The sequence below is a fragment of the Phyllostomus discolor genome, chromosome 12, assembly GCF_004126475.2.
Source record: "Phyllostomus discolor isolate MPI-MPIP mPhyDis1 chromosome 12, mPhyDis1.pri.v3, whole genome shotgun sequence".
Lineage (NCBI taxonomy): Eukaryota > Metazoa > Chordata > Mammalia > Chiroptera > Phyllostomidae > Phyllostomus > Phyllostomus discolor.
In genome coordinates this window covers 31060381-31078605 of record NC_040914.2, presented here as the reverse complement: position 1 = coordinate 31078605, position 18225 = coordinate 31060381, and the positions used below count along the sequence as shown (strand labels likewise).

Genomic DNA, 18225 nt, shown 5'->3' with positions numbered 1-18225 from the left:
ATAATTGGAATCTTCCACTTGTTCTAGAACCATTTAAAATTTCCTTTCTCCATTAAATTTTTTTGGGGAAAAATCAAAAGACTACCCAGGTATAAATCTATTTCTTGACTCTGTCTTATTCCACTAATCTACTTGTTTATCATCTTGCCAGTACCACAGTAATCTTGGTAGCTGTAGCTTCATACCAAGCCCTGGAAGGAAATAACGTAAGTCCTGACATGTCTGTCATTCAAACTTGCTTCTAGGTCCTTTGTATAGTCACACAAATTTTAGAATCAGACTGTCTACAAACTGGCTGCTGAGCCCTGGCTGGTGTGGCTCAGTGGACTGAGTGCCAGCCTGCAATACAGAGTCGCTGGTTCGACTCCCAGTCAGGGCACATGCCTGGGTTGTGGGCCAGGTCCCTGGTGGGGGGCACATGAGATAACCACACATCAATGTTTCTCTCCCTTTCCCTCTCTAAAAATAAAGAAAATCTTTTAAAAAATTGCCTGCTAAGATTAGTTTGGATTGTGTTGATCTTATAGACATGCCCTGTTCATAGACTACAAATTACTGCAATTTGCTGTGTATAATAATTATACACCACGAGTATAACAACACTGTGTATAGTGCACAAAGAAAAGTGGGTGCGCATTATACACAGCAAAACTCGGTAAATATAGGGAAAATGGTAACACTTTCTGCAGTTGATCTGCAGATTCAGTGCAATCCCTATCAAAATTCCAACAGCCTGTTTTTTCACCCTCTGAATTTTACAAGCCGATCCTCAAGTCCACATAGAAACGCAAGGGATGCAGGCTGTGGAAAACAATCTCAACAAATTACAAAACTGGAAGCGTCACATGCCCTGACTTCAAAGCTTGCCAGGCAGCTGCAATAATCATGACACGGTGGCAGTGGCCCAAGAATGGACATAGTGACGAACAGAGTAGAACTGAGGGCGCAAGAAGAAATGATTCCTGACGAGAGCACTGAGACTATGTAACGGGAAAGAGTAATCTTCTCAACCAGTCACGCTGTGACTAGACGCGCATATGCGCAAGGACGGGAAGAGATCCTTCCTTCCCACCTGGGGTCAGGCCTGAAATCTCACGTGCTCCCTCGGGAGGGCCAGCCAGCCCCTCGCTCTCTAGATATGTCCCCGTCTAGCTGGCCCCCCCATCAGATGGTCCAGCAGCACCCAACTTGTCTATCTTCCACCAAACAGGCTGTCCTCCCTGCTGGGCCTCGGCACTATCCAAACAAGCACGCCCTCCTGTGGGACCCAGGGGTCACTCCAACCTGTCACTCCCCCAGCACAGTTGCTGCGGGGTTTTTATTATTTATTTTTAAACAGAGAGGCAAGGAGGGAGACAGAGAGGGAGAGAAACATAAAGGTGTGGCTGCTTCTTGTGCACCCCGTACTGGGGACCTGGCCCATAACACTGGCATGTGCCCTGACTGAGAATCGAACCAGCGACCCTCTGGTTTGCAGGCTAGCACTCAATCCACTGAGCAACACAAACCAGGGCAACTTTGTATGACTTCTACTTTTTAAAAATTGTCAAGGTGTATTTTATGGACCCCGAATGCAGCCTATCTTGGTGACAGTTCTATAAGCTCAGGTGTGCTCGTTGTAGTTGGTATCCACCAGACCTGGGTGATATTCAGTTCACCCCTGTCCTTGCTGAGCTCACGGGCCCAACTGTCCCACATGCCCACTTTCTCCACCAGAGCCCCAGGCACACTCACCCAGGTTGTTTGAATCTCCCAGTTTGATAATTTTGACACCTCTGTCCAATGTGAGTCTGGTTCTGTGTCTGCTCTGTTTTTTGTCTTTTTGTACACTGTAAATTAATTCCATGTTTGCCATGGTTGGTGTGGCTCAGTGGGTTGAGTGCTGGTCTGTGAATCAAAAGGTCACAGGTTCGATTCCCGGTCAGGGCACATGCTTGGGTTGCATGCTAGGTCCCGGGTTGACTGCATGCAAAAGGCAACTAAACATTTTTCTCCCTCTTTATCCCCACCTTCCATTCTCTCCCTTCCCTTCCACTGTTTCCCTCCCTTCCACTCTCCCTAGAAATGAGTGAACTCTTTTTTAAAAATACTTTTTAATAATTTTTAAAAGATTTTGTTTATTTATTTTTAGAGAGGGAGGGGAAGGAGAAAGAGACAGAGAGAGAGAAAAACATCAATGTGTGGTTGCTGGGGACCGTGGCCTGCAACCCAAGCATGTGGCCTGACTGGGAATTGAACCTGCGATGCTTTGGTTTGCAGCCCATGCTCAATCCACTGAGCTACGCCAGCCAGGGCTAAATGAGTAAACTCTTAAAAAAAAAAAAGCTGGACATGACACATTTAACTGGGTACAAGGACTGAGGTAAACAGGACTTCAGTGTGACCTTTTAGGTGTCGCTGGGTAGGAGCTGTGCCTATTTCACTATCCGCCAAAGCTGTGAGTGTCGGAGGCTGCATCAGCTCTTGAGCGACGCATGCTTTGTCTGTTGGGTGTGATGAGTTTGGTGACGTATGAAGATCTTTAGGTCAGAAGAGCCTGGCCACCGCTGTTTAGAGCCTCGGGGTTCACGCTGCTGTCCTCATACATGGGGTGAAGTGGCTGCCTGTCCCTCAGTGGTCAGGCGACGCTGCGGCATTTTCTTCAGACCCGGGAGCAGCTGTGCCGCCCCGAGCATTGGAAGGTCACATCCATGAACTTCCCATTCCAGCGGGAAGCCTTGAAGCTGGGCTGGCTCCCAGGAGGGGCTGCTGCTCCCGGACACGCCATGGGCCGGCAGGGTGACCGGGACGGCGTCTGAGGACAAGGCGCCCGGGTGCTCAGCTCTGCCGCTGTTTGGGCCAGTGCTTGCTTGTGAAAAATGAATGGTAAATAAGTGCTCAGTCACAAACGCTAGGGATGTTCAGAAAGCACGCAGAGGAAGTGTGGAAAAACAGAATGGTGAGCGTAATTTTAGCCAACAAAAACGGCTCAGATATGCCCAGGGACAGTGCGGACCCACGGCTGGTCGTACCTCCCATGTCCAGTTGGCCTTTACATTACTGGTATTGGTTGAAGTTATTGTCCATTTTGGAACTTCCTGGCCACATAAAAATACGTTTCACACAGCTAAATCTAACATAAGCTTTAGGAAAAAACAGCATGTCACACTGTATCCAAAAAACTTCTGGGACTGCGCAAAGGGAGAACCAAAAAACGTAAAGTGCTTTATTTTTCATACTAACAATTCCATTTACAAAAATGATACAATTCCCACCGAAGGGATCAACACCATAAACGCACAGCTGACGACAGGGCGCGTGAGTGTGAACGACCCACGCACACTTTCCGTCACGGACATCGTTTCATACGCTCCAGCCTGCGCTCCACGCTGCCCAGCAGCCTCAGAGAAAACGCCTGCGAACCCTCCCTCGTCTAGACAGGAGACGACCGTGCTGAAACGGTCCCTGCTTCTCGGCGGCACGTGGTGCAGACACACACGCGTGGAGGGGAAGTGCGAGGCGTTCATCACGCGGGGACACCTACGTCTGCTCCATGCCGGCCATGAGGGACAGGGCTAGGGACTCCACTGCGGGAAGAAGAACGAGGTTAAAAAAACAGGGTGAGACATTTGAAAATGTCTGAGAAAGGCTTTCATCAATTCAAAACTCACAAGTATTTAAAGATATTTGCTGTTTTTAATTAACACGGTGATTATTCTTCATGTGTAATAAAGATGATAATCTTCATTTATTAAATAAAAGTCGAAAGAGTATGATTTACTTCTAGTTTGGGTCATTTTAATTTTGACAGCAAACCAAACTGTGCATTTCACTGAAGAAATCACATCTGTTCCCTGTGTCATAAAATCCGAGGTCCGTTCATAACAAGACGCCGAGTTCTGACCTAGGCCTTGTGTCTCCTAGCCCCCACTCTAACACAGGGCTCTTAAAAACATTCGGCTTCCTTAAGGAGATCTCAATTTGAATATGAAGAAACGGGGAAGGACTTACCCTGAATGGCTCCCCCAAACCACTGCACAGAGAACACTCAGGCCTTTGTTTCTGAAGACTGCCTCTCTGCCTGAGACTACCTGCCCTGTCAGAAAGCCTTGGAGCTTCAACACTGCTCAGAAATACTCCCCAGCTTTTGAAAAGGAATAGCTGTAAAGGCTACACATGATAGGAAAGTGTGCCTAAAATCTATTCTGCCCTCTGTTTTGTAAGTAATAGTTTCTGCCCTGGCTGGTGTGGCTCAGTGGATTGAGCTCGGGCCTTTGAACTAAAAGGTCGCCAGTTCGATTCCTGGTCGGGGCACATGCCTAGGTTGCGGGCCAGCTCCCTGGTTGGGGCTGAGGGAGAAGCGACCAATTGATGTTTCTCTCCCTCTCTTTCTCCCTCCCTCCCTCCCTCCCCCTCTTTCAGAATAAATACATAAAATCTTAAAGAATAATAGTGAGGCAGGAGACAGCATAGAAAGAACTCTGAGACTGCAATACTGTCACTGGCCAGCATTTAGCACCCTGGTTGGCAGGAAACACCTTTTACCAATTAAGTAGAATAAATAGTAAACCGAGGCAGGAAGGAGACAAGTCTCACACGCTAACTCAGCAGTCCTGAGCCTGGTCTGATAATATTGCCAGGTGTTCCAACATCACAAGAAACACTATGTCAGCAAGAAAGAAGGGAAGTGCCCCAATTGTAGTTAACGGCCTCCTGTCACGTATGTGTTTTACAACAGGATGACCAAGGGGAGTCTAGAGCAAGATAAGGATTTGGGCTGACAGACCCCCACATATCTCCAAGTTTGGGTAGTCACAGTATCCCAGGAAAGCTGGCACCACATTTACCCGTTAATTGTGACCTTTTTCCCCTCCTAGCCCACCAACTATGTAAGTCCTGAGAATAAAGCGCTCCCTCTCTCTCTCTCTCTCCCTCTCCCTCTCTTGGGCTCAGGGGGCTCTTGGCTCTTGGGCCACAGGGCCTTTGGCCATCTGGCCTCAGGCTGCCCAGGGGCTCGCCACCCTGGTCTGCAGCCACCCTTGCTTTTCTCAGCCTGCTTTGCCCTGAAACTTTCCCTTTCACCCCCTACTCTACCCAGTCCTATTCTCTTCCATGGGAATGGACCACTAATACACTGATTACATACTACTAGGTTTGCTGATCTGTAATTCTTTACATGCGTCGGCAAGAAGAATCGGGTCTCTCCCGCCAACAATAGTAATAGCAGTTTCAGGTACCCACTGGTATACAAACAATATGCTAGAGAGCAAAATCTTTAGTCTCTGTGTTTTACATCTTAATATTCACTCATCCTAAAGTAATTCTGAAAAAAAGCAACCAAGATGTGGTACAGCTGCTGAGGGGCCTTCCAGCTGTGAAAGGGGGGGGATCCAATTCCTCCTGAGACAGACTTTGCACTGGAAAGCGGAAGATCAGTGAGATTTTAACGCATGTACTTACGATGCGGAAAGGACCCTCTACAGACGGCTTTGTTTAAAATGGTGACCAGAAACATGTGGCAGTTTTTAAAATCGGACTCCATTTTCTCTATAGATTCCATCCTAGGAAAGAAAGTACATTTCAGTTTAAGTAAGTGCATATGGGGTTAACAGGTAGGTTACAAAATATCTCTGGAGTAACTTCAAATGTACCTCAGTTTAATTATTTAGAATACTAAGTATAAAGACTATAAAATAAAATATAAAATTTTCTGCCCTACTTTGTTTTGTCCATTGAGGCATTCTATTTGCATATGCGTATTACATCCCTAGAAAAAGAATCGCAGGCCCTGGGTGGTGTGGCTCAGTGGATTGAGTGTGGGCCTGTGAACCAAAGGGTCACTGGTTCGATTCCCAGTCAGGGCACATGCCTGGGTTGAGGGGCCAGGTTCTACAGTAGAGGGTATGTGAGAGGCAACTACACATGGATGTTTCTCTCCCTCTCCCTCCCTTCCCCACTCTAAAATAAAATAAAGAGAACCCTAAAAAAAAAGTAACAAAACCTACACAACTACACATGAATATAATCTAAGGATATTTTTGCTTGTCCTCATTAAAAGACTTTAGCTGTTTCTTATTATTTTATGGCTTAAAAAAGAACCACATAATCTCCGATGCTGCCTAGCTCAGAAGGGCGGATTCTTCAACTCTTTCCTTAAATCACAGGCGGCAAACACAAGGCCCGTGGGCCAAATCCGGTCCTCCACCTTGTTTATCTGGCCCGGCACCCTGTTTCTACCGGGCAGCAGCACCGAGCTCACTTAACTGCTAAGGAGTAGTTCCATGTATACAGTCCTAACATTACATTCGGCCCTTTGAAGGCAACCACGAGGCTGATGTGGCCCCTGGTGACAATGCGTCTGACACCCCTGCCTTAAATGTAAGTGCTTTGGGATGTGTCGCCAAGATGAAAAAAGCCTCCCAGGAGGAAGCCCACTGAAACACTCACAGCGAGGAGGCCCCGAGAGCCACATACTTACTGCCAGGCCCCCAGCCCCGCCTGCCAACCGTCCGCAAACATGAGCGCCAAGTTCAACACCTTCATGATGGCCTCCTTCACGAAGCTGACCTGCAGAGCGAAGCCGGGACAGAACACAGCTCCGCGACTCTGTGTGGACACGGACACCACACTTTTTCCTAACTCCATCGTCACCGAGAAGGCTCACTGGCACAATGGCCGCCTGGCTCTGAACGACGCACCCTCGGAACCAGGCGCACACGCTGCACCCACGATGCAGGTGGTGGCAGCTCGGCCCACCCCATGGAGCAGCTGCCGTCTCCTGGGATGGCTGCCAAAACCCCCCAGTGAAAGGGGGCAGGTGATTCCTGTGAGGGGACTTCACCCCCAACAGTCACACCCAGGGGGACACACCTCCTGACTGGGCCCCATGTGCAGATACACCGTCCAGCTACACCCAAGTGCAGAGCAGAGGAAGGGTGGGCTGCCCCACAGGCCCCACCCGTTTCTCGTACAGAGACTGTCTGGTCATACGGCCTGAATTTGTAACCTTGTGTCATCTGGACTTCCCTTAAAGAATATTCTACAGAACAGCCCTGGCTGCTGTGGCTCAGTGGACTGCGGGTTGACCTGCTAAGCAAGGGGTCGCCGGCTCAATTCCCAGTCAGGGCACATGCCTGGGTTGCAGGCTAGGTTCCCCAGTAGGGGGTGTGAAAGAGGCAACCACAAATTGATGTTTCTCTCCCGCTCTTTCTCTCTCCCTTCCCCTCTAAAAATAAATAAAATCCTAAAAAGGAAAAAGGACTGTTCTACAGAACAGAAGCTTAGTAAACATAAAATCCCTCAGCAGAGAACTCGCTGGGCCAGCTTCACTCCTGCGTAAGTGGACAAGTTCACAGGTGACTTCTCACGTACCTTTTCTCTCAGCAGACATCGATCGTGGATGGTCGACAGGTATCTATAGTGGATTTTAATCAATTGATCTAAGTCCTTGGCTTCCTCGATTTGATGTTGAAATTCCAGCCCTGTACTGTGAAGGATCTTGAAGAGAAAAGTAAAAAGTTTCATCAGGTTTCTTTGTTGAGAACTGTGGGCCCCACACCAAAGTTTTCACTGGACCCTCTGCTTCCTTCAATAGTCCTGAGGCAGGAGGCAGCGCAGGAAGAACTCTGAGGCTGCACTGCTGTCCCTGGCCAGCGTTTAACATCTCAGTTGCCAGGCAATGCCTTCTACCAATTAGGCAGATTAGAGAGTAAACCGAGGCAGGGAGGAGGAAGGAGACAGGTCTCACACGCTAACTCAGCAGTCCTGAGCCTGGGCCGATCATACTGCCAGGTGTTCCAATACCACAAGAAACGCTACGTTAGCAAGAAGAAGGAAGTCCTTGAGAGTCTATGTAGTGTTTCTGCTGTCTGGGAAAGAAAGACTTGAAACTATGCTTTCATCCCAAGGCCTGAATGCAGGAGAGGGTCCCCAGTGCCCAAAGAAAGAGCCCATAAAAGAATTTTGGTTAATTGCCTACCTCTGGTCACTCTCTGTTTTACGAGGGAGTCCCTGATGCTCACAGAAAGAGCCCATAAATAACTTTGGAAAGTGCCCCAATTTTAATTAACTGCCTCCTGTCACGTATCTGTTTTACAACAAGATGAACAAATGGAGCCTGGAGCAAGATAAAGATTGGGGTTAACAGGCCCCCACATGTACCTACGTTTGGGTAGTCACCTCCCCCAGGAAAGTGGGCAACACATTCACCCATTAGTCAACATGTAACTTTTCCCTCCTATCCCACAAACTATTTAAGTTCCTTAGAACAAAGAAGTAGCACTCTCTCTCTCTCTCTCTCTCTCTCTCGGGAGCTTGGGGAGCTCTTGACGCTCTTGGATCATGGGCCACTGGGCCTCTGGCCACCCCGCCTCAGGCCCCCCAGGGGTTTGCCACCCTGGTTTTCAGCCGCTCTTGCTTTTGCTACCCAGCTTTGCCCTGAAACTTTGCCTTTCACCCCCCATTCTACCCAGCCCCGTTCTCTTCCATGGGAACAGGTCACTAAAAAACTGATTACATGCCGATAGATTTGCTGATCTGTAACTCTTTGCATGTGTCAGCAAGAAGAACCAGGTCTCTCCCGTCAGCTGTTCCATCTGCTGAGCTGATGAAGTACTATTCTTTCGGGACTGGCATTCTCCTCCTAGAATGAAGGGGGCCCTTCTGTGGGGACCTCCAGTTGCCCAGTGGCTGGACACCTCACTCTGATGAACAGATCATTCCCGGTAGGGAGGGGCAACTATATTCAACCAGACGGGAAAGTGCACTGATTTGTTTTTTTTTGAAAAACAAAAACAAAAACAAAAACAAAAAACCCAACAACAAAAAAACCCCATCAGGTAGCCCTGGCCAGGTGGCTCAGTTGGTGAGGTATTGTCCCATCAACCAAAAGGTTGTGGGTTTGATCCCCAGTCAGGGCACGTACCCAGGTTGCAGGTTCAATCCCCAGTTGGGGTGCATGTGAGAGGCAACCAATCTGTTTCTCTCTCATACCTCCCTTCCCTTCTCTCTAAAATCAACACACATGTCCTCAGGCAAGAGTTAAAAAAAAATCATTGGGTAAGTTGAAGGTATACATTTTTCTTTTTAAAAAAGATTTTATTTATTTATTTTTAGAGGGGGGAAGGGAAGGAGAGAAACATCTATGTGTGGTTACCCCTCCCACACCCCCACCGGGGATCTGGCCCACAACCCAGGCCTATGCCCTGACTGGGAAGCGAACCTGGCGACCCTTTGGTTCTCAGCCTGAGCTCAATCCATTGAGCTACACCAGACAGGGCTGAAGGTACACATTTTTCTAAGTTGCACTGTTTACACAGAGGCAGTTAAAAGTAGGTTTACAGCTCTGAGTACACCAAACAGAATTTATCCTTATGTTATTTCTTACTAATTATTGTATCATTTATTTGTACTACAGCTGCAAACCTCCTTTTGCCCACCCAATACACCTGCAACTCCTACTCTCAAGGCTGAAGGGTTGGGGCCGCAGTCCAGGCGCCACTGACGTGGCCCCAGGGGACAGAAGGCGGCAGGCCTGAAACGTCGGCCAGAAAGGCTCGTTCACTGGAACAAAATGGGCTTTAGGACTTATAGGTCAGAAAGACTAGAAATTTCTTTGGCAACCACTTTAAACTCCAAAAGGAGTCCCAGCAATATGGACACTGGGCAAATGGCGGAAGCCTCTCTCAGGACATCCTCTCGAACTGGTTTGAAGGTGTGGAAGAAAAATATACTTTGTAACGACTTTCTTCTTGTTTTGAAGAAAAAAAGCACATAATCTGCCTGTACTTTCCTCTGGACAGTGCACACCAGCCTGGCAGAGCCTGGCTGTCACTAAAAATTGAAGCCACTTCCCAGGGGCAGCTGTCACCACCGATCAAGTCAGAGGACCACGGAGCAAGTTCAGATGGCAATTTGAAAGAGGGGCTCTGGCTGTGCCTGTCCCGGGGGACAGGAGGGACGGCAGACTTGGGACACAGGTGCCCTGGCAGGTCTAAAACTGCCCCCCATCCTCCCACTACACTAGCGTTTTACAGTCGAAGTGTGAACACACACCATTTTCACGTCTGCAGCCTAGTGCTACGCTGTGGGCCCCTCCAGGTTTCTGGTCTGTTACCAGTGATGTACTGTGAGCAGCTGGGTACGAGGCAGACGGACAGACACTAACCCTGGTCATGATGTAGTTGTGTAGGCTGTTCACGAAGTGCATGAGCTTCACGCGCAAGAGGAGCATGCGGTGGATCTGCTGCCGCACTGGTTTCCTCTGCGGCCCGCACTGGAGTCCTTCCTGCAGGTGCGGCTTCTCAGCTGTCTCTGCGAGAGAGTCAAAGAGCGGCGTGGGTGGCGAGCGCTGGTCCCAGCTGCTGAGGGTGGAGCCCCCGCAGCAAGGTCACCACAGGTGCTGCGGGGACCTGCCTTCAGCGTCTCTGGAAGGGGGCGCCCTGAAAAGTCCCCATGAACACCTGGATGGTCGCTGTCATCAACATGCAAACGCAAAGTCCCAGGAACTTCTCATTAAAAACTGTCACGTAGCCCTGGCTGGTGTGGCTCAGTGGATTGATCACCGGCCTGCGAACCACCGCTGGTTCGATTCCAGGGCACATGCCTGGGTTGTGGGCCAGGTCCATGGTTGGGGGCGCACAAGACGCAACCACACACTGATGTTTCTTTCCCTTTCTTTCTCCCTCCCTCCCCCCCCCGACTCTAAAAATAAATAAAATATTTTTAAAAGAACATTAACTCTGGCATCTATAAAAATGCTGCTATAAGTACACATCATTTTTGCTACTTGTATATACATAAAAAAATGACCAGACCACCAATCTCTTTTTCAGGGCTGAAATTAAACTATAATTTAATTTAAATTATAATTACAGTTTATAATTTAATTTTCAAGTATAATCTTACCACCAAATAGCAACACGTCCAGACTATACTTTGCCCACTTAATCTGCAGTAAGAGAAGGAACACCTGGTTGTAAATTTTTTGACATTCCGAGCTTATAACAATGTCCACAGGCCACGGGACCTGTGAAAACAAAAACGGAAAATCAGGATAGAAGGGAACCCACTACCTGCACATCTTAATTGTTTTTTATCCTCACCCTAGCACATTTTTTCATTCCTCTTAAAGAGAGAGGAAGGGAGGAAGGAAGGGAGAGAGAGAGAGAGAGAGAGAGAGAAAGAGAGAGAAACATCACTCAGTTGCCTCCTGTATGTGCCCTGATCAGGGATCGAACCCGCAACCTAGGTATGTGCCCTGGGTGGGAATGGAACCCTCAACCTTTCAGTGTACGGGACGGTGCTCTAACCCACTGAGCCACGCCAGGCAGGGCTTGTACCTTTTAATTTTAACACCAAACAGTGTTCTTACAAAGTGTATCAGCACATACCTTGTAGCTCAGGGTCAGACCATCTAGGATATGAACAGGGAGTTTCTTCTTAGCTGTGTCCACGTTTTCGAAAGATATAGAGAGACTAGAAAAAAAAATTTTAGTTTCAGTTGGTGAAAACATGCTTGTACAAAAGGCTCTTTCAAAAAACCATCATCACTTTAGCATTTATTTTATTTACATCATATTCCAAAAAAGACACTATTTCAAAAAAGGAGTGCCAATGTTCCAGTACAGCCATATTTTCTGGCATATATTCCAGAACAGAAATTTGGTTTTGGAAGTAAGAAAAGTTCTCAAATACTGAGTTTAGCCGTAAAGGAGAAGAGACACCTAACAGCTGTCAGCTAATTAGGGAAAAGGACGAAGGCAGGTAGCTTAGTCTGGAAACGTCCAGGCAGCCAACGGTCTCAGAAGTGGATCTCTGCTCAGCCCGGGAGCGTGCGGGTGGCCAGAGTGGGTTCTGCTTCTAAAATGGGGTCATGCGCACATGTCCCTAACACTGGTTCAAATGTGACTCTCGGTAGAAAGGAGCAGGTCCCCCAGCACTTGGGAATGTCCCTGTACCTGGCGCTGCGTGGGCACCTGAGGATCTGATGACCCTGCTCCTCGGGGTCCGGCCAGCACCTTGAGGACCACGCAGCGCTCGGGGAGCGGGGCCCGAGCAACGGGTCTGGGTGTGGGCCACGCCACCACGTGGAAATCCAATAACCATGGTTGCCTTCCAGGAAGGGAGGAGGCTTACAGGGACAGAAACAGAAGCCAGATCTCCCTAAAGGAACCTTGGTACCAATGATCTCCACTTCAGAAATGCACAGCCGTTTGCCTAACTGAAAACCAAACGGCAACAGGGGCGGGGGAGCAGCACAGCAGTCCCGGAGGAGGAACACGTGCTGTCAGCACAAAGCCGGCCCGGTGTCGGGTCGGTGCTGGTGCGAGCCCACAGAGGTTTGGAGGTGGCAGTGTGGGGTGCACAGTGAACCCACAGGGGCTGCGGCTGCTACCGTGACTTTGGGACCACTACTACTTATCATAGGACAAATCCAGTACGTGTTAGGGTAACTCGTGAGTAACGCTCAAAGGAAAATCAAAGTGCAATTAGTCGTCTTTCACAGACACCGAAAATATCAATGTGAGCTTATGCGTCATTCCGCTCTTCCTACAGATGTCCCAGCTCCGTCCTCTGAGAGTCCAGAGGTGGTGACAACCCAGGGCTGAGGGATCCACTCCAGCACTGGGTAGAAGGCCTCTGAAGCCACCAGAGAGCCGTGACAAGTGCTTGCAGGAGGCACACGGGTCTGGGCAGGATGAGCACAGAACGGGCCTACATGTTGGACTTGAGAGCCAGGGGTTCCCCGGGGCCATTGGGGTCAGGTGACGGGGTTCTCTCTGGGTCAAAATGGAACAGGCTATGCAACAAAAAAAGAATAACTGTAATAGCCATGGCTGGTGTGGCTCAGTGGATTGAGCAACAGTCTGTGAACCAAAGGGTCGCTGGTTCAATTCCCAGTCAAGGCACAGGCCTGGGTTGTGGGCCAGGTCCCCAGTAGGGGGCGCACGAGAGGCAACTATACATTGATGTTTCCCTCTCACTCCCTCCTTTACCCTCTGTCTAAAAATAAATAAATCTTAAAAAAAAAAGAATAATTCTGGAATAGATTAAAACATGTCAAAAATAATAAAATTCATGGGTTTCTACTGATACTGAACAATATAACCTTCCCTGGGACCCTCTGCTGGTGTGGGGCACTAATGTCTTATCATGAAAAGAATCGAGCAGTTACCCCACTTTTATAACCACATAATTGATGAAATTCCACTTTTATGGCAGAATCGAAGGTAATAAAAGAATAAAATGAAACTAAAGGGAATTATTTTACCTATTACTAAGCCGCAGACAGTCAGCCACCAGCACGGCTGTGCGGAAAATAACGCCCTAAGTTGGCACCTGACACGTATTATCTGTTACCGTCATTACTTTCCAAGGGGAATGAGGAAGAGAGCTAAGCAGGGAGCAAGGAACCTGAGGCTGGGGGGAAGGTGGGCTATGGCCTCTGTGCTGCAAAGGTGTGGGACCACCGACTCGCAGAGGTGGCCGGGTAGCTGGCGGGAGGAAGGGCAGGTCAGCGGCCTGGCCGGGGATGAGCCCATGGAACAGTCTGAAAACCTACAACCATGCCCATCAAGTGGAGCCACCTACTCGCCACTCCTGAGCCTGCGTGACAGCAGCAGCTGCCTCAGAACACCAGAGGCCACCAGAGAGGAGGCCAGTGCAGCAGCTGGGGCAGGGCAGGGGCAGAGCAGGGGCAGCTCTGACTCCAGCCCCCTGAGGGAGGCCAGCGGAGCCCGAGAGCCACACGGTTCCATCTCCTCATCCTGCTTTGCTTGGTGGGCAAGCCACTCATCTTCCCACTGCCTTGGTTTTCTAGCATGTAAATTACATTAGCAAAATTCATGGGGTCAGTGTGAAGATTAAATAAGATGACCCACACAGATATTCACTGAGGGGTCCATGGGACAGGGACAGGGATTATTCTATAACACTGAACATAAAAGGTAGCTTCCACCTGGCTGGTTTAGCTCGGTGGATTGAGCATGGGCCTGTGAACCAAAAGGTCGCCGGTTCAATTCCCAGTCAGGGCACATGCCTGGGTCAAGGGCCAGGTCCCCGGGAGAGGGCACATGAGAGGCAACCACACATGGATGTCTCTCTCCCTCTCTTTCTCCCTCCCTTCCCCACTCTCTAAAAAATAAATAAATAAAAGGCGGCTTCCACATTTTACCGTGAACTGTCTTCGGGGTAACGCTGTCCTACTGCCTCCTGGAGCTGGACGTTAAGAAAAGACACATTTTGCCAGGTTTCCTTTTCTCTTATTTTATCAAAAATCGATGTGTAGAAGTCGTACATGGTATCCCCACCTTCCATCAAGAAGAAATTCCTCATGGCCTGCAAGTACTCCACCAACCTGCAAGGAGAGGCCGGAGGCACCATGAGGCGGGCCCCCGTCTGTCACAGGCTTCGTGTGCCAGCATCGGCAGTGACGCAGGCTTACCCTCTGCACTGATGATGGCAGTCGGAACTGCTAACGCTTCTTAGGTACCTTGCAGTAACAGAAGTTATTTTTCCTTAACACAGAACACTGGGCAGTCAAAAAGTGTGACGACAACAACAACAACAACAGAAAAAGGAACTCAAAATCCTACCATTCATAGTGAATTTTCACTGTTACTCTTTGGGATATTTCTTTCCAGTCTTTTTTTTCCTGTGTCTTTAATAAAATATTGTCCTCACCATGTTATATATGCTGCTTTTTTAAGCTTTAAGAACAAAATAGGTGGGGGAATGTAGGGGGTGGAGGGACTAAGCTAAAAGGAAAAAGGATTCGTGGACATGAACAACAGTGTGGCGATTGCTGGGGCCAGGGTGGTATAAGGGGACTAAATGGTAGTGGAAAAAAGTACAGTAAAGATTATTTAGCCCTGGCTGGTGTGGCTCAGTAGACTGAGCACGGGCCTGTGAACAAAAGGGTCGTTGGTTTGATTCCCAGTCAGGGCACATGCCTGAGTTGCAGACCAGGTCCCCAGTAGGGGTCGTGTGAGAGGCAACCACATATTGATATTTCTCTCCCCCTTTCTCCCTCCCTTTCTCTGAAAATAAAGAAAATCTTTTAAAAAGATTAAATTTTTAAAAACCAACAAAATATGTTATTTAATACTCTGTATAAACATTGTTAACTTTGCTAAATTCATACATATGATACGAGTATGCCATATTGTTTGAGATGCCATAATTTAAAGAACTGTTAATTTGCCCATTTTCCCCTCTGATGGCCAATTTTGTGATGGGCATTTTTGTGCAACATACTTTTTCTGTTTTCCTTCGGGGATAGTGTCTCAGAAATAAACAATGAAATTTCACAACACAGTTGGGAAAACATTAAAGGTTAATTGATTCTCTCAAAAGAAAATTGTTGCTCTGGCCGGCGTAGCTCAGTGGATTGAGCACGGGCTGCAAACCAAAGCACCGTAGGTTCAATTCCCAGTCAGGGCACATGCCTGGGTTGCAGGCCACGGCCCCCAGCAACTGCACATTAATGTTTCTTTCTCTCTCTCTCTCTCTCTCTTTCTCTCTCTCCCCTTCCCTTCCCTCTCTAAAAATAAATAAATAAAATCTTTAAAAAAAAAATTGTTAACTGCGTGTCTATTTCCCACTCTAATAAGAACTGACTGGAAATACATGTTTTAACATAATCACAATGGTCTCCGAAGCACAATAAACTGCAGACAACTTCTGAAACAAACCCCCTCAGACCTGTAATCTTTCTTCAGCGTCCGCATGAGGTTCCCACAGCACTCGAGATACTGCTTGTCGATGTGGGGGTACAGGCAAGATCTCAGCGTTAATTCGAACGTCTGGCACGTCACAGATTCCGAGGACCTATCCACACAGATGTCCCCACCAGCAAACTTCTCGTGAAAGTCACTCTGCTCCAAATACAACCTTTAACATTAAAAAAAAAAAAGCCTTCTTTTAAGGGCAGCTGTCAAGAGGATTCTCTGAAATCAAAACTTCAGAGTGCCATTTTAAAATGACCAATTATCATATATATATAGAGAGAAATCTTTTTTTAATATATAGCTTAAAAGATTTTATTTATTTACTTTTAGAGAGAGGGGAAGGGGAGAAGGAGAGAAACATCAATGTTTCTGCAATGCCCTGAGAATCAAATTAGCAACCCTTTTGGTTCACAGGCCAGCACTCAACCCACTGAGCCACACCAGCCGGGACAGAAAGAAACTTGTTTCCTCAAAATATACTTTGAGTGAACTAGCTGTTCAGAGTCACTTCTGCCTTCAGGGTCACACACTCTGGCCCTTTCTGGACACTAGGGCCACTGGCAGCAAGTGACAGCCTCAGGTAGCAACAGTGTGCTGGTACCAAGCACCTAAAATCCTCGAGAGCCAAGATGCATGTTATGCACAGGGAGGGTCTTGCTCACTGGATGTGTCTGATGCCCATCCACGACCCAGACTTCTTAGAGCGTCTGCTGTCCCAGAGACGGCACTCCCCAGGGCATAGGGCATGTGACAGCCTGGAGACGTTCACCAGGGAAGCCAAAGGACACAATGGAAATAAGTGAACACAGTGTCTTCTTGTGCTCCATTCCTTCATAAAGTAGAATAGGCTACAAAGGTTTTTATCTTTAAGGCTGGAAGGCCCCCCGCCTGGTAGAAATAAACAGTACTAAATATGGCACAGATTCTGCTATGTCAACCATCAGAAATGGTGCAGCTGGGCTGGGACTAGTATGGTTCAGTGGACTGGCTGCCAGCCTGTGAACCAAAGGGTCACCAGTTCGATTCCCAGTCAGGGCACATGCCAGGGTTGCGGGCCAGGTCCCCAGTAGGGGGCATGCAAGAGGTAACCACACATTGCCGTTTCTCTCTCTCTTTCTCCTTCCCTTCCCTAAAAATAAATACATAAAATCTCAAAAAAAAAATAGCAGCTGGGATTCACCTGGCAAAGTTGACGGCCAGCAGCGGGTCATGAACGTCGTCCAGTTCAGGGTGCCTCTCGGCAATGCACTGCATCTTAATGAGGTTCTCTTTGGTTGCCAACTGTTCCATGCGGGGCTGTGCGGGGGCATCTTCTCCGTGTCGAAGGCGTGACTGTACCGACTCCAGAAAGAGAGTATAGAGGCTTTTTCTTTCTGCGTCTGAAACATAAAGAAGCACGTCATGTGACTTTACATTAAGTAACATTCAGATATATAATGTGATTTAATTCAAATGTGGCCTGGTATTTTCTCTCTGGAAATACTATGAGAGTCTATTCCCATCTCATTACTTTTATAATACGGTGCCACTACCCATTTTTATATCCTGTCAGACAAGTGCCAAATTCAGGGTTACATGAAAGTATAACCTAACTTTTTTCTGAACAAGGGAGTACCCTCAGCTGGACAATTGAAAGTTAAGTTACCATGTACAGCACTTCAGAATTTTATGGGAAAAACACTCTAAATATTGGCCTTGGAAAGCTCATGACATTTTATTTTTCCTTCAAGAGGGAAATACTGCAAAGTAAAAATATTATTCTTATTTTTTAAATTTTTATTTATTGATTTTTAAAGAGGTGGAAGGGAAAAGGGGTGGGGGGAAACATCAATCTGTTGTTTCACTTCTGTATACCTTCATTGGTTGATTCTTATACGTTCCCTGGCCAGGGATCAAACCCATAACTGGCATATCTGGATGACGCTCTAACCAACTGAGCATGAACCCGGGCCAACTGAAAATATTATTAGAGAAGATACAAAATAACTGATGTAACACTAAGCTGCTTTACAAACAAAACAACCAAGGGTCACATTTATACCTTTCAAATTTTTTAGTCAATTGATAAAATTTTAAGTATACTGTTTAAATAGCATCAAAAAAGACTAGAAATAACATCAAGATATTCTTGAAATCTATGGTCCAGTCTGAGTTGCTCACCAATGAATTCCTATCTGCCAGGGTTCATGGTCTTCAAGAGCGACATGCTGCAAGATATGCTGGGAATTATTTTTAACAGACCAGTCCTGCCCTGGCTGGTATAGCTCAGTGGATCGAGCATGGGCTTGTGAACCAAGGGTTCCCAGTTTGATTCCCAGTAAGAATACATGCCTGTGTTGTGAGCCAGGCCCCGAGTAGGGGGTGTGTAGGAGGCAACCACATATTCATTGATTTTTCCCTTTCTTTCTCCTTCCCTTCTGTCTCTTAAAATAAATAAAAATCTAAAAAAAAAGGGACCGGTCCTCAGGAATCAAGAGTAAGGAAAATACACGTAGAACTTATTACCATTGCCTTTCAA

General features: G+C 47.6%; 1 protein-coding gene across 1 annotated transcript in view; it reads right to left on the bottom strand.

The window, feature by feature from the left end:
* Positions 1 to 2095: 2095 nt before the first annotated feature.
* Positions 2096 to 18225, bottom strand: part of TUBGCP5 (tubulin gamma complex associated protein 5) — a 47844-nt gene continuing 31714 nt past the window's right edge. The window contains exons 14-23 of the mRNA XM_028503671.2: positions 16888 to 17086; positions 15682 to 15870; positions 14153 to 14335; positions 11370 to 11454; positions 10885 to 11005; positions 10145 to 10290; positions 7351 to 7476; positions 6458 to 6546; positions 5440 to 5540; positions 2096 to 3566 (exon numbers count right to left, since the gene is read on the bottom strand). Coding sequence (XP_028359472.1) covers positions 3520 to 3566; positions 5440 to 5540; positions 6458 to 6546; positions 7351 to 7476; positions 10145 to 10290; positions 10885 to 11005; positions 11370 to 11454; positions 14153 to 14335; positions 15682 to 15870; positions 16888 to 17086 — 1286 coding nt within the window. The 3' untranslated portion in view covers positions 2096 to 3519. The remainder of the gene's footprint in view (positions 3567 to 5439; positions 5541 to 6457; positions 6547 to 7350; positions 7477 to 10144; positions 10291 to 10884; positions 11006 to 11369; positions 11455 to 14152; positions 14336 to 15681; positions 15871 to 16887; positions 17087 to 18225) is intronic.